General features: G+C 40.0%; 1 protein-coding gene across 1 annotated transcript; it reads left to right on the forward strand.

The window, feature by feature from the left end:
• Positions 1-15,516: 15,516 nt before the first annotated feature.
• LOC127669303 (60S ribosomal protein L36-like) lies at positions 15,517-15,825 on the forward strand. The gene has a single exon (XM_052163155.1). The coding sequence runs from the start codon at positions 15,517-15,519 to the stop codon at positions 15,823-15,825; it is 309 nt and encodes a 102-aa protein (XP_052019115.1).
• The last annotated feature ends 888 nt before the right edge of the window (positions 15,826-16,713 follow it).

Below are 16,713 nucleotides of genomic sequence, written 5' to 3' on the forward strand. Positions count from 1 at the left end.
CTTCTATTTTTCATACTCCTCCTTCTCCTAATCTTCTCAATGTCCTCCACTCTGTCCTCAGTGTCCTCCTTCTCTTTCCCCTGTGTGTATATAAATTCTCTGTCTCACTGTCTCTGGATCCCTTTCTTGCACAATGAATTCTTGCCCATTGATTGTGAGGAACACGGGACAATAATATAAAACTGGGGTTAGCTTGTTTCTTTAGGACATCAAGTGACAAAACATATTATAAAAGAAATCATATTCATTGCTTACCCAACACTACCTTGCCTGAAGAATTCAGAAGAATACAGCGTTGGGAAGGAAGAGACATGGAACTCCCATATAGTGTTCCCTGTTGAATTTCTTCAATCTCTGCCTCTTAAAGTTACTTCTTTTTTTTTTATATTACTATTTTAAGATTATAGCTGTAGCAATAAGAGAAGTGCGTGCATTGTTCTGTGGTCATATCTGCAATGGTTTGCATTCATTCTGATTCCAGCACATTACAATTTTTCATTATTCCTTTCTTTTTTTTTCTTTTTTTTTCTTTTTTTTTTCTTTTGAACTTTTTTTTATTTTTTTATTTTTTTTATTCGATATAATTTATTTACATTTCAAATGATTTCCCCTTTTCTAGCCCCCCCCACTCCCCGAAAGTCCCGTAAGCCCCCTTCTCTTCCCCTGTCCTCCCTCCCTTGGTGATCCCTTGGTGATCATTAGAATATGCACATAAAAGGAAGACTTTCATAGCAATCAGTCAAGACATTCTGTACAAAGACAGTTTTTAAATAGTTTTGAGACATTGGTGATTTTGTACTTGTAAATTCCAGACTTGAATCTCACATACTTACTGTTTATACTTGGGGGTACACACCACAGCAATGGATTCAGGGAGCACCATTTGATATCCAAAATGTGTGTGCAGTTCTGCACTTGACCAGAAGGCTCTCTGGGTTGGATTGGCATGAGAAGACAAAAGAAGCAAAGAATTCTAAGTTAGCCCAGCCAGCTATGCTTGATTCACCAAGGAAGGGAGGCACAAGGAGCATTAACAATCTGTTCTCTCCTGTGATTTCCAAAATCCTTTAATGTAGACTGCCATCTGTCATGTGCAGCAGTAATGTGGAACCATCTTCTTTGTCCTCCTAATTCATAATGTTCAAAATGTACTGCATTTTTCTCACTTAGTGCCTTAGTGTTTTCATTCTTGTGAATCAACATTATGGTCAATCCAACACTTATAAAGGACAACATTTAATTGGGGCTGACTTACAGGTACTGAGGTTCAGTCTGTTATCGTCAAAGCAGAAAGTATGACTGCATTCAGGCAAACATGGTGCCTGGTGAGCATAGAGTTCTACATCTTGTTTGAAAGGCAAAAAGGAGAAAAATGACTCCTCCTCTCTCAAGGAGGACCTCAAAGTTCATGCGCAAAGAGACACTTCCTCCAACAATGCCAATGCTAATCCATCAAGGCCATACCCCACAATACCCTGCCTGGGACAGGAGTATTCCAACCACTACACTTACTTTTAGCTTATCCCTCAGTTAGGACAAGGCCCTTTTGGTTATCCATGCTTAGTTAAACCTGATGTCTAGACAGTAACTATTCCAAGTTTTGTCTTCACTTCTAACCCATCTCTGCTTCCTTCCTGACAACAGCAGACTGATTGCTTCATCGATATTTCTGATGACTTCTTCAACAATCTCTTTGAGAATGCAGCTGTTTTTATTGTATCCTGCCCCTGAGACCCATGGGATTTCTCCCTATGTGACAAGGAGCTACTTCTGTCCTTCTGATGTGGTATAGTATTACTGTCATATGATCATACTATGTCTTTTTCCATTACTTTTCTTCTTCCTTCACTGGGTCTCCATATGTAAAAACCCACCAAACAATTGCTTGCATGAATGGTGATAAATCTTGCAGATGTTAAGCCCTGCAAGCCAGTTGTAAAAGTTACATTTCTACCCATTGCAATTGAATCACTCTTAGAATGGAAGCGGTGCACATGTAAAATGGAGGAAGACATGGTGAGAGCAAGAGAGGTTTCATTCCTCGAGGGAGAGAGTGAGAAATTTCGAGCAGGCTTCTAGCAGATTCTCGTTTCTTTCTCTAAGTTGTGTATGAACACAGAGGCTTCCCACATGAGCCATTAAACAACTGTGTTTATGTATGTATACTCACACCTAAGCTATCATTTAAAACATCAAGCTTTTGGAAATCTAAAGTGAAATTAATGAAAAAGTAAAAAATTAAAAAAAAAACAATAAACAAGAAGAAACCATGTCCAAACTATTTCACAGCTCCTACATGCCAGTAATCTGCTAACCCATTCCCAAAGAGCAGCCTCCTCTTCAAATTCCCCTAGATTCTAGGGCCTAGATGCCAGCTTCAGTATGACAGTTATAACAGAATCCACAATGGCCAATTTCTCATCAAGTGACTTTTGTTTTGAGGCACAATATTACTGTTCACTCAACGTGGCACCAAATTCACCAACTTGCACTCTATCCTCCTGAATGCTGGGGGGTCCAGGAGAGTGACAGTATAACCAGATTTTATGACATTACTGGACATTGCAGTATCTGCCTTCCATGGTTTAAAATACATTAAGTCAATATCCCCAGAACTCCAGCAGGGTCCATCCTGAATTCCTGCTTCCTGTGTCCCCATCCTATGGCTTCTGTGAACCTCATATCCAGTGCCCTTTCAGCCTTGTTGTTCCTTCATCCCCACTGTGGTCCCTGATTTCCTCATTAGACATTCACCTAAGCTGCTAGGAATTGTTTCTCTTGTAGCCAGTTCTCCATATTTACCGAGTTCATGAGCCGCCTGCATGTTTAAGTGCCTCAGGTCCCTCTCTAGCCTTCTCACTTCATTCTCCCAATGTTGATGTAGTTGTAATATCTCACATGTGCCTTCAATTACAAACTTTATAACTACATCTCACGTTCAAGTTCTGTCCTCTTATACAAATCCTACTCATGTTTATGAGATAAACACTGCCCTCACCATGATTCTAACTGGAATCCTGCCCTGTCTCAGACTCCTCAAACTTTATCCCTATTACCTGGATATCTGAATTCCCCTGATCACTCCTCCACACACACACAAGACTATCACCCCCTTATCATCATTCCATGGTATCAGCTCCCAAACCTCACCTGGCTTTCCCTAACCAAGCAGCTTTGCAGCTCCTTCATTTTAACTTCTAGAGTATGGCTTTGAGCACACCATAATTTTGCTCAGAATAGTCCACAATGTTTTCCCTCTACTCAAAATCACCACTACTTTTTCAGTCCATCCAAGACAATGGATGCCATGGTTCTGATGGCTGATATCAACACATATCAGGCATTCTTTTCCAATACAAACCATAAATGCCAGCCAACGGAAATGCTCACTGATACAGGAGGTCAGTGTATCAATCTCCAATACTATCCCCCTCCCCTATAAACTGTTTTGGACTCCTCTTCCTAAGTTATCATAAGTTGCCTTACGTGTGACAGTTCTTCCTCTGCAACCCACACTGGCCTATATTTTTCTCCGGCAGTATATTGTGCTTTTTGCCTCATGTGCCTTACTCATTTTCTCTGTAATCTCCCTTTTGAGTCCCAAGACACAAAAGGCCAAATTTCAATTGGACATATTATATTATTGAAGTAGGCAGAGCAGTAAGAATAGATGCAATTGGACTGAAGAACACGAAGTCACAGGAGACTGCCTCACACATCAGCACTTCCCAAGGTCTGACTCCAAGATCTTACAAAACCTAAGAGCAAACCACCTCGTTGTGGCTTATATTTAGCAAGTTACAAGAATTTCAATTGTTTTGTGAGCAGCAGTCTGAAAATGAGAGACTCATCCAAAGGACTCTCTAGGCAAATTAGTGTGTTCCCTTGAAAATCAAGAGATGTATGCTCTGCATGTGCAAATACTTCAAAACCTAGCTTGTAGGATGTCTTTGGTTGGGCACAAATGAAGTACTTCATAAATACAAAACATAATCATTAGAAAGGACACTCTTGGCATACTTAAGTTTCATTTTTACATCTTTTAGGTATGTTGTCTCTACAGACTGTTTTAATACATCCTGGCAAGCAACCGTTTTCCATGCAGATTCATATCAAGTTGGAACATTGAAGAATTACTCCAAGTAAGACATAAAATACAAGGAGCTGTAAAAGTACTAGGAAATGCTCCTTTAACTCGAACTGCTCACTATTGACTGTATATGGTCAGTGAAGAAGATCTGGAATGGATTGACTCTGTGCAGAGCACTATTTAGGCTGGCTGTTCCTAAGAGAGAGACAAGAGGTCCCCTCAGTTACCGAGTTCCATTTGCTTACATGAATCCAGCCTAATGTAAGAAGACCCAGTTCTTCTTATATGAGGATCTGATACTCCTCATTTTGTGCATAGCAAAAATCTTGGGCTCCTTTCTAGAGAGGAATGATAATGTAGGTATTACAACTCTTGGAGGACTCAGACCCATCTTCTCACACACACATGACCCAGACCACACCAGTGCATACATCTCATTGTTCCTACTCTCTTTGTTGTTTTGGGTGCTATTGTGCTTTGTTGAGATACAGTAAAAAGGAAAATATGTTGAGTGGAACTGGAGATATTCATCCTGACACCTCCTGGTCCTAGGCTCTTTCCTGTAGCAGTCAGCAGGTCTGCTCAGGCATCCTGAGGTGTCTTGATAATTTATACTCCAAAGCTTACCAGAATAGGTACGAAGTCAAGGACACAAAAGCAGTTTCCTTTTCTCTTTGCAACTAGGCACCATGTCTCTATTCCTGATTTATGCCTCCCTGGCTGCCTTATGCTTTCGGGCTGCCTTCTTTATCCTTTAGGTAATATGGCACTCAGACTGTGGAGCTGATTTGAGTTTGTAGGAAGCCTTCAGCCTCATTATGTGAGTGACTAGAATCACTGGCTCTAGCCTTCAACTACAATGAAAATTTCTAATTATAGTGTTCATTTCCATGGACTCTGAAAAGCAACCACATACAGTCATCAAATTCAAGATGGCCAGTCCTTGTCACACATAGTTCCCTCTGGAGGGTGATGTGTGTGGATATATACACTAGATATGTTCCCTGGCAGTTATGTAAAATCAAGGGGAAAGAAATGGCCCCAGATCAGGAGAAGTGTTCATATCTTTTCCAAGGCTCCACATAATACCCCACATTTCCCGATTCTTTTCTTAGTGTTCTGCCTTCCTGAGGGGAGGAATTTCTCACATAAATCCTGAGGGAGGACCAGCAGGTTGAGGTCTCTTCTGAACTATAATGAAAAATTTAGAAAAGTCTGAGGTGACAGGGCCTGGTATCTCTGAGCAGTACTCAGTCTGGCAGCCTGGGAGAGAAATTCAAAGTCATTGGGATTCTTTCCTTCATTCTGCTCCTCATCATGGGCAGGAAATATTACTCTGAGTTCTGGTGTCTGGGAGATGGGGCCTTGGACTTTACTGTCAGCTTAAGCGGATAGAGCAATATATTTGGTTGTGAATCTGGGCTGACTATAAAATATCTATGTGTGTGGAGGGATTCATTGGACAAAGTCTTCTAACTGAGGTATGGACCATATATCTCCAGGGATCTAAACTGTAAGAGAATAGGAAACTTCTGCTGTGTTTCCCCAGGCAGAGATATGTCTTCTCTATTCTTAGTTCATATCTCCAGATATTTTGGCCTCTGGATTCTAAGATCTGGACATGTATTTTCCTGTGTCCTGCTGGGATTTTCCTTAGGCACAGTCTCACACAAGTGACTTACAAGTCTGTGACTTCCAGACATAGAGTCAAACTGCAAGTATTTCATAGAGTCCTCCTTTAAGAAGCCAGCTGTGGGCATGCTCAATCATATGGAGCATTTACACTAGAGCTGTGAGCCTATGAGAAACCCCATCAGGTATTAAGAGGCTGCACACAGCAGAAAGACAGTCTATTCTCAAGATCAGACCATCAGGGTATATCCACAATAGTACAGTATTGTAGGGAAACAGAGACCCTTGTGGCCTCAGAACTGCAAGGCAAGCTCAGAATTTTTCTTTCTTACCATCAACTCACAGACACATCCAGAAATATTGCTATGTCTGCACAAGCTGACAAGACAGATTGTCAGGACTGAAAAAGGCAACACTCATCACAGGAGGTTCTGTTACCAGAGGATACTAAGTTGATCCCTGATAGCAAAATATTGAACACATGGCTGGAGATTGAGTATTCTCTGTGGGGTCCAGTGCTCCAGACTTGAGACACCTGTCCAGCATCTCTGCCTTACCTTACTTATGAGCTTCAGTTGAACTCCTGTGTGACTGATCCAGAAGAAATTGGAACCACTTCTACACAAGGCTTGTCCAAGTCAGAAACCTGTGGTAACTCACCTGGCCTTTCCAAGGTGCGTGTTTCTGCAGCCTCTTTGGAAGCTGGTGATGTGGCTGGGGCTGCTTCTTCACAGGATTCCTTTCCTGAAGACACCACTGGTGGGCTGAGGGTCCTTGTTGTTACTAAAGAAGGCTGAACTTTCTTTGATGCTAATGCTGCTTCAGAGCCCACCTCCCCAAAGTTGTTTCCTTCAGAACAATACATTTTTCCAAATGGCTAGGAAGCCCATTTGAAAAATCCTGATGTTACTAGAATGTTTCTTATCTCCTCCCAGACGATGCTTTTTGGGCAAGTTCCTCTTTATTCTTCTTCTGTAGGAAGGGAAAATCATTTAGGCCGCTGCTTCAAACCTTGGAAGCAAATTCTTGTCAGCCAAGATATTAACCAAATGTAGTTCTGTTAAAGTCTGACATCACAGTGTAGGGCCTGTATCCCTGGTGTGTTGAAAATCCATTCTTCTACTTTACTCATTTCCTGTTTTCAGTAAGCTAGGTCTAAGTCTTCTCAGTATGCCACTCCATTGTGTGTGTGTGTGTGTGTGTGTGTGTGTGTATTTGTGTGGTTGCTTCATATGCACATTGCATGTGGAGCACTTTTATTAAATAACACACTCCACTGAGACAGCACAAGAGAGTCCTGGAAACAGACTGAGTAGGTGACAGAGAGTTCTCCTGTCTCCATGCTTCTCATACTGACTTTCTTTGCCAAGTAGCTTAGATGTTCTTCCAAGTATTCCTTTAGTAATTCCTTTTTCAGCTCCTCATCTCTCCTAAAAACTTGTTTTGTCCTCTGCAATACCAAACCAAAATGGATAATTAAAACAGTTCTGATGTCAGCAAAAAGACAAAGGAAATAAGTTGGCAGGGGCAGCAGTATCTCAGGCATGACTTGAACCCCATTCCCTCCCACCCCGTCCTCTGTACTGAAATCCTGAAGGAATATTTCCTTCATTCAATCTAGTGTCTTCATCTGTGGCTTTTCTGTGAGTAGCCTTGTACTACTCTGTAGATTTTTGGTCCCCCACATTGAGAATGAAAATGTACCTTGAAGATATTTGATCTTCTAAAATTCTCTAAAATCTCTTGGTACTTTATTTCTGTGGGGATTTTTTCCACATCGAGTCTTAACAGAATAGTGCAGAGAGAAAGCTGTGCAGAGAAAATTAAAATTATATGTCTAAATGAGGACCTAAGGAAATCTGGCCTCTGTATACTCGGTTTCACATGTTTCTCATATTTAAAAAGGCACACGCTGACATCCCATATCCATTTCCATACCTTGGCCTGGAAAGAGAATATCCACAGTCTTCCATTAAAATGGCACATTCAGCAAACATTCAACTGTCAATGGGCATTGCTAAAGTGGCCTAGTGCCACTCTCACCTCAGCACTCAAGAGGAACCAGATGGACCCACAGAAATTTGAGGAAACTGGTTGTCCTCATAAATTTGAAACTAGAAAATAAAGACAGTGTTCACAGTCTTCCATTCCCAATCACAATATGAATCTTTGTCCACATAGAAGTTTTGTATATTGCTTACCAGGAGTGTACAACCTCATCAGATGTCATTAGGTAATGACACTAGATACCGAGGGTGATTAGTTCCTGGAAGTGCTGTGCTGTTGGCACCTAGTCAGATGCTACACCGAAAGATGCTGGTGAACTGCTTCAACCCTCAGGTCTGTCAAGATTCAAAACAGATTCACAACCCTGCCAGAAACTCTGCTTAAGAAGAGGATATGCCCATAAACTCAGACTAGGAAACCTGATGTCTGGGAAATTATATGACTCCTTAGTAAGAGTGATTTATTTTTGGAAAAGAAAAGCAATAATGGGAGATTTACTATGATCTCAAGGGAATGCCTTTATTTTGCTGGAAATCACTAGTGGAAACCCAAAAGAAACTTTGTTCTAGGAGTTATAAAACAAGGATAATGCAAACTGTGGAACCTGAGCTCATCTGTAAACCTGAGCTTTATCTTTGTAGACAGGAAGTGTTATATCTGCTCATCACACAGTCTTCAGAAGGTCAATGAAATCATATCCATAAAACACCTCCCCAGTGTCTGAGCTCCTCAGAGTCACGTGTATCTCCTTATATTCTGTTTCACCATTCAGGGCCTCTTATGGTTGGTGAGACTTTTCTACCATCCCCTTACTATAGGTAAAGCACACTTGTCATTGAGGCTGTAATAGTTATTTCCTGGTGACAGCTCTGCTTTCTACTTTTTATTCTGCCTACCCAATATGATGACCATTTTGAAAAAAGCCTAACTGTGCTTAACCACACTGACCCCAAGTAGTCCACAATCCTCTGGTGACTGTGGAGCTTTAGGAAGCCCTACTTCTCTCCCATGGAATTCACTGAGCTTGGCCACCCATCAGAGACATGCCAGTGACTTCTTGAGAGGAGATTTGGAAATCAAAATACCTACCAGGTCAGATACATCCTGTTTTCTGGTCCCCTTTTTCTTCCACTATGATCTGGATCATGTGTGCACAGGTTCAAGAACTAAGTCTACTACCAATAATATTCCTTATTCATGATACCACCACCTTTGGTCCTCATGTCTTTGAATTGCAAGAAAAAGCCTCTGTGTGAGCTTCCAGAAATCTGATAAAGAGATGGCAGCCTCAAATTCCATAGCTGTCAGCCAAGGAGAGAACCCTTAATAGAACAGCAGGTTGAACAAGGGAAGAGTTCCAGGAAAGTAGTAGAAACCACGGGTTCTCATGTGAGGAATTTGTGATAGCGCACAAAGGTGGCTTCTCCTTGTCCACATTTATCCAGGTCAGCTGCCATTTAGAAGACGGTTTTCCTCAGGCTCATGTAAGAAGCCAACAAAGAATTGTTGTTGATGACAGTGCTCTGCTTTAGCGCACTTAAGATTTGGAATCTCTCTTGTGGAGGTAGACTGACATCATGGTGTCTGAGGATGTTCTAAGACAGAAAAAGAAAGACAGGGAAGATCAAAATCATTGGTCGGGCCTGCTGCCATTCCAGATCTCTAGCGCACGTGCACATGCATGCACGTAAACAGACACACACACAAACACAAACACACACACACAGACACACACAGTTCTGTGCAACTGTATTGCGGCATGTTTGTGTTGGATTCACAGATCTCTTTTGCTAAAGAAATTAGAGTGAATAGAACCTCACATGTGGTGACTGAGTTTTATGAATTTGGTAAATAATCCCACCATTTGGTAAATAATCCCACCATGGGATTTCCTTATAATGGTAAGCAAGTGGTAGACTTGGGATTGGGATGTCTCTCCCCATTAAAAATGTAATGCACAAGAGTTTTTAGGGAATGTTCAACTTTAGGAGCTGTCTTACAAATAGCCTATTTATTGAAATGAGAAACAAAAAACTTTGCATAGCTATGAGTGGATTTGTACACATAGGAGGGTAATGCATTTTCATGACCATGAGGAAGGAAAACTCAGTTTCTGCTCTCTAAGAAGTTCAGAGGAATTGATACGGAAAATGTGGTACATTTACACAATGGAGTACTGCTCAGCTATTAAAAACAATGAATTCATGAAATTCTTAGGCAAATGGTTGGAACTAGAAAATATCACCCTGAGTGAGGTAACCCAATCACAAAAGAAAACACATAGTAATCACTTGCTCATAAGTGGATATTAGCCCCAAAGCTCCCAATACCCAATATACAACTCACAGACCACATGAAGCTCAAGAAGAAGTAATACAAAGTGTGGGTACATTGATCCTTCTTGAAAGGTGGATCAACACACGATGGCTTACAACCAACCAATAGACTGAGCTTAGGTTCCTCAAAGGAGCAGCTAGAGAAATGACCCAAAGAGCTGAAGAGATTTTCAGCTCCACAGGAGGAACAAGTACCAACAAGTATCCCCAGAGCTCCCAAAGACTAAAACACCAAACAAAGAGAACCCATGGCTCCAGCTACTTATGTAGCAGAGGATGGCCATTTCAGACATCAATGAGAGGAGAGGCCATTGCTGCTATGAAGGCTCGATGCCCCAGTGTAGGGGAATGCCAGGTCAGGAAAGTGGGGGGGGGAATTGTTGGTAAACGGGGAGGGGAGATGGGATAGGGTGTTTTTGGAGGGGAAACAAGGAAAGGGAATACCATTTGAAATATAAATAAAGGAAATAGCTAATAAAAAATAAACAAAAAACAAAAAAGTTCAGAACCTAATCCTGAAATTCCTCAGTAGGCAATAAAACCTTTGAGTAATCTGAGCACCTTGGACCTCAGCATTGTACATGACTTTCTTGGGTCAGTGTTTGAGCACAGAGTGCAATGCAGGATAAAGAATAACTGATAAGGGCATTGACCTGTGTTATCTAATCCCAGTGGCAATATAAAGAAAAAATGATATCTGACCACTTGGGTGAAAACATTTGAGGATCATTAGTGTAAACACAAAAATAATATTTACATTTTAAATTTGTCTCTCATAATTCCATGTAAATTACCTTCATTTGTAACTGCATTGAGACATACCATATTTGTTGTTCCAGTAGAGACAGATCCTTTCTTCCCTAGACTCCCTTGGTCTGAGTGCCTAGGTATCACTAGGTTCCCACCTGTCACAAGATAAACAAGAAGCTAGGATATTTATATTATTTAGGAAATAGTGTGTAAATTTATTTACTCATGATATTGTATCTCACTAATGTTTATAATTGATAATTTTCATTTAAAATATTTTTAAAAAATGAATATTGAAGTATGAGTACCAGAAATTCTAATTTTGTACTTTTGATACTCTAAGGTGTACCAAGCAATAATTAAAGTGTAACTGAAATATTTTAAATAAATTCTGTTAGTAGATTGGCACATTTTATTACATGTATATTGGAACATTTCATGTCCTTCAGATAATTGTCAGCTCGACCCATTCTATTTCTTGTTTCGTTGAAGCATTGCAGCAATTAACATATATGTTCAAGTATTAGTGTGGAATTACTTTGCCTTTGGGCCAGGAATTGCAGCTAATGGGAATTTCTTCCTGGGATGATTAAATTCCCTGAGTACTCTCTTTGCAAACAAAGTTGAAGAAAGGTATATAATAATAAATAGACTGTTAAATGTTTTGATGGTTTATACACTGTCAAGTTGACTGAAATCATCTAGGAAATCATAGAAGCATATTTCTGATTGTGTCAGAGATTTTCCAGGTGGGATTATCAAATGGCAGGCGTTCCACTCTGAATGTGGGAAGTGTGTGTCCTTTGACCTGGAAGCTGAGGTTGAATAAACAGTAGCAAAGGAGATGGCCTCCAGAGGAGTGCACCCCTTCTTCTTTGTTGCCTTTCTGCAAGGCTAAAATGCTGTGCTCCAGCATATTCTACTCCCAGCCATGATGAACAGAATCTTCTGCAGCAACGAGCACTGTTTTTGCTGGCTGACTCCCAAGCTCATGCTTAGTTGCCCAGGACCTCCTTCCAAGGAATGGTGGGCAATGTCCACAGTTGCATGGGTCCTCCCCTATCAATTAACAACCCCTCACAGACATGCCTAAAGACCATTTTCATCTTGGTGATCCATAGTTGCTACACTCTTCTCAGGTGAGGCCAAGATATCACTCAAGGTTAACTGAGATATTCTAATAAGATTATTTAACATGTGCATATTTTATTTCAGTTTTCTTCATATGATGGTCAGCTATGCTCAAACTTCTACCTGACTCCTTGAAACATGACATCAATAAACACATATGTGTGAGTATATTTGTGTATTACTGACTTAAAGTCCTTTCAGTATCATCTATACTGAAAAGTTGTATACCTGGAACAGATTTCATCTTTATTGCTAGTTTCTTCAATAACCACCATATGTGTCTCCAGTCTATATCTCCACTGATCATCAGCAGTCTACTGATATTTTTCACAGATCTAGGGGGAAAATGTAAAATTCCAATTGAAGCTCAAAATACCCTGAAAGTTAAAGTAAATTCAGGGAAAAACATAGTAACTAGAAATGTGCAGCACTGAAAAATAAAAGGGAAGAATTATGAAGTTAGTGGAATATCAGACTCTTTTACACTCTTTAGTTCAGAGGAACTGCACACTCAGAAAGTTGTCCTTTTATTTTTATATGACTCATCAGAAAATTTTATATGATTGCACAAAATCACATTAAGTTATATTTTCCACTCACTTTGTGGCAAATGACACGATTTCTCCTATATACCCATGATTATATACCTATTCAATGATCCCAGGTCCTTGTCCCCTGCTTTCTGCTGGATTTCCCATGGGGAGGGAGTGTGTAACTGAGTCTTCTGGGTTCACTTTCTACATAGTTCTCTTTTACACAGCCTCCTGAATTGTTCAGTTTACGTATTGACAACTCTTCTTGTCTCTTTCATACAGTTGATTTTTTTTACCTTTTTTCCTTAATTGTTTTTAGTTATTTTATTTACATCACAATTGTTATCCTCTTTCCTAGTTTTCCCCTCCAAAACTCCCTATCCTATCTTCTCTCCTCTTGCTCCCCAAACCCTCAACACCCGCTTCCCTGTCCTGCCATTCCCCTACACTGGAGCATCCAGACTTCACAGGAACAAGAGCCTCTCCTTTCACTGGTGTCCAACAAGGCCATCCTCTGCTACATATGGTACTGGAGCCAGGGGTCCCGCCATGTGTATTCGATTGATGGTGGTTTGGTCCCTGAGAGTTCTGGGGTTACTGGGTGGTTCATATTTTTCCTCCTCTGAGGCTGTAAACACCTATAGCTTCTTGGGTTCTTTCTCTAGATCCTCCATTAGGGTCCCTGTACTCAGTCCATTGGTTGGCAGTTAGCATCCACTTCTATATTTGTCAGGCACTAGCAGAGCCTCTCAGGGAGCAGCTGTATCAGACTCCTGTCAGCAAGCATTTGTTGGCATCCACAATAGTGTCTGGGTTTAGTAACTGTATGTGGGATGGGCTCCAGGTATGGCAGTCTCTGAATGGCCTTTCCCTTAGTCTCTGCTCCACAATTTGTCTCTGAATCTCATCCCATGGGCATTTTGATCCTCCTTCTAAGAGGATCACAGTATCCACACTTTGGTGTTCCTTCCTCTTGAGCTTCACACTGTCTGTGAATTGTATCTTAGGTATTCCAAGATTCTGGGCTAATATCCACTGATCAAGGAGTGCATTCCATGTGTATTCTCTTGTGATTGCATTATCTCACTCAGGAAGACATTTTCTAGTTTCATCCATTTGCTAACAATTTCATGAATCCATTGCTTTTAATAGCTGAGTAGTACTCCATTGTGTAATTGTACAGTGTTTTCTGTTTCCATTCCTCTGTTGAGGGACATCTGGGTTCTTTGTTGCTTCTGGCTATTATGTATTGGCTGCTATGAACATAGTGGAGCATGTGTCCTTATTACATGTTGGAGCATCTTTTAGGTATATGCCCAGTATCTGGGTCCTCAGATAGTGCTATGTTCAATTTTCTGAGGAACTGCCAAACTGAATTCTAGAGTGGTTTTACCAGATTGCAATCCCACCAACAATGGAGGAGTGTTCCTCTTTCTCCACATCCTCACCAGAGTCTGCTGTCACCTGAGTTTTCGATCTTACCCATTCAAACTGGTGTGAGGTTGAATCTCAGGGTTGTTTAGATTTTCATTTCGCTGATGATTAAGGATGTTGAACATCTCTCTAGGTGCTTCTCTGCCATTCAGTATTCTTCAGTTGAGAATATTTTGTTTAGCTCTGTACCCAATTTTTATAGAGGAGACATGGAAAGGGGAAAACAGTAGAAATGTAAATAAAGAAAATATCAATAAAAAGAGGAACAAAATATTATTAAATCAATCCTGGTGAAACATGTTCTGCATATAATAAAACTGTATGTTTGCTTTTTATATAAAATCTTAAGTTTACTGATGCCCCCCAATACAAAATACAGCAGGTTTGAAATCTAGTTTATAGGTCCATTTATTCCTCAATGTTTATAAGCTTATACATCAATTCCATAGTTCCTTTTCAAGTTGTAAGTGTCTCATTAAAATAGACCAAGATTTGCAAGGCTCTGTTACTGAGATGACAAAATATTTTCTTTCACTGTAAGTCCATAATATTCTTCATAGGAGGTATATAGTGAGGGTAACACCCAGGAGAGTGAATGTCTTAGCTTAGTGGTTTCCACAATAACATAAACTCCTTCCTTACTCTACTCTATCAAAGTAAAGAACTGTTAAACACTTTCCAATTAATATGATTCTCTTATACTACCCTCAAGACACTATTAGAAATTATGAATTCAAAAAGCGAAAACTGGAAAAATGAGTTTACAGATTTCAACTAATTTTATCAAAGATAGTTAAATCAAGAGGGGAAATAAATCTATAAAAATTATAGCAAAGACACATGAATAGATTTTTTTTAATGTTTCTTGAGTTTTTTAGTAGTTTTAGTAATAAAAATGTAAATGTTCACTACTTTTGTTTTATATAACAGACTTTTTACTTACTTAAATGAGTACATATAATGTAACTTTTTTCCTTGAATCATATGAAACTTTATTGGTTTGCATACAAAAACAAAAAAGTTTATGATTTCAATTTCATAATATTAATTGCAAACTATAATGTCCACACATATAAATTAATGTAAAGTATAGCCAATTAAATGACCGTCATATTTATCTAGTGCAAAGTTTAAGATGAACCTAAATGAAATACAATTTAATATTGTTTTCTCTTCATTGCCCTAGAAACAAAATTGATTTAGAAGTGATATGGTGACCACCAGTGACTGTGACGTTGTTTTAGCAATTAGCCTATTTAGGCAATATGTTGTTGCACTTCATAAAAATGCTCTCTGGATTAAACAGACATGTGTATCAAGATTAGAGACAAAGAAATATAATGTCTATTTGCAATAGACTAATAAATAGAAAACCTGTTTATTTTTTTCTATTGTTGTCTATGCTATATTATTTATAGAAAATAATGAAATAAACTTAGTCCTCCACAAACCATGAAGTGCACAATATATGATACAGGTAAACGGATGGAGCCTGGATAATCGAGTAGAAGGAACTAACAACTTCCAGGAAAGTAGGCTAGAGAATAAGCTTGAAATAACAAACTGGGTTTCCTGTCCTGGCCGTGGTAGGAGAGCAGCAGCCATGGCCCTGCGCTACCCCATGGCTGTGGCCTCAACAAAGCCACAAGGTGAAGAACATCAGGGAACCAAGACACAGCCGGCCTCGGGGCGCCTCACCAAGCGCACCAAGTTCGTGAGGGATGCGATCCAGGAGGTGCAGGGCTTCGCTCCCCAGGAGCAGAGCGCCTTGGAGTCGCTCAGTGTCCACAGACACGCACGCACTCTAGTTCATCAAGAAGAGAGTGGGCGCGCACATCCGGGCCACGAGAAAGCGGGAGGAGCTGGCAATGTCCTGGCAGCCATGAGGAAGGCAGTCGCCAAGGAAGATTGATGAACCATCCCCCATAAAAGATAGTTCCAAAAAAAGAAAAAAAGAACAAAATGGCAGTCTGCAGAGTTTCAGCAGGTGCACATTTTATTTCCTTTCCTATCACTGCAGTTTACCTGTCTAGACAACTGTCATGGAGGTTTTTATCCCTCAAAAGAAGCAAATTCACTTGCCTGCATGGGCAGGATAATTTGTTTATAAACATTAATATTTGACTTGCCATATGTTCATTGCTTTTTTGGGCAGGAAACCCTGTAGCACAGGGTGACATAATAAGTTATATAAGATGATACAGGATTTCTGCTCTACTTTTCACTGGATCTGGATACTGAGATTGCAAAGATTCAGCACCAACAAGTTTTATGCAGTGCTGAGGACAGATATCAAAACTTTGTGTCTGTTAACCCAGTAATTTACCAAATGAGTTGTACTACCAATTCTGTGTATTTCATTTAATCAGAGCAAAATGCTTCTCATTATTTAAAAATGCGTGTCACAACAGAACTGAAAAAAATTAGAACACCATAGATGCAAAGTTGTGCTGACTTGTCTAGTTCAGGCCTGTGTTCAAAACTAAGAAAAGAGAGAGAAGAGAGATGAACACCAAGAGTGATAGAGTGAGTAGAATTTTATCTCAGAAATTAAAATAATCTGCACATGAATTGGGTCTGGGATTATGCTGGTTAATATTTTGTCTAACAGAGTCAAACAGGGTGACATTACATATATTATATTCATCTCGCATAATGAAATCATGACCCCCAAACACATGTTCTTTACACTTGCAGTTCCTAAAATTTCAGGGACAATAATATCCAGTCTCAAGGCTGAGGTGAGAAATTGTGCTCATAATGATTGCTTCATGCTGGGGATTTGTGAGAACACATTCTC

The sequence above is a fragment of the Apodemus sylvaticus genome, chromosome 1 (genome assembly GCF_947179515.1).
Source record: "Apodemus sylvaticus chromosome 1, mApoSyl1.1, whole genome shotgun sequence".
Taxonomy (NCBI): domain Eukaryota; kingdom Metazoa; phylum Chordata; class Mammalia; order Rodentia; family Muridae; genus Apodemus; species Apodemus sylvaticus.

Excerpts from the sequence above, each read along its gene's own strand:
- LOC127669303 (XM_052163155.1), top strand. The coding sequence starts at position 15,517 with ATGGCCCTGCGCTACCCCATGGCTGTGGCCTCAACAAAGCCACAAGGT.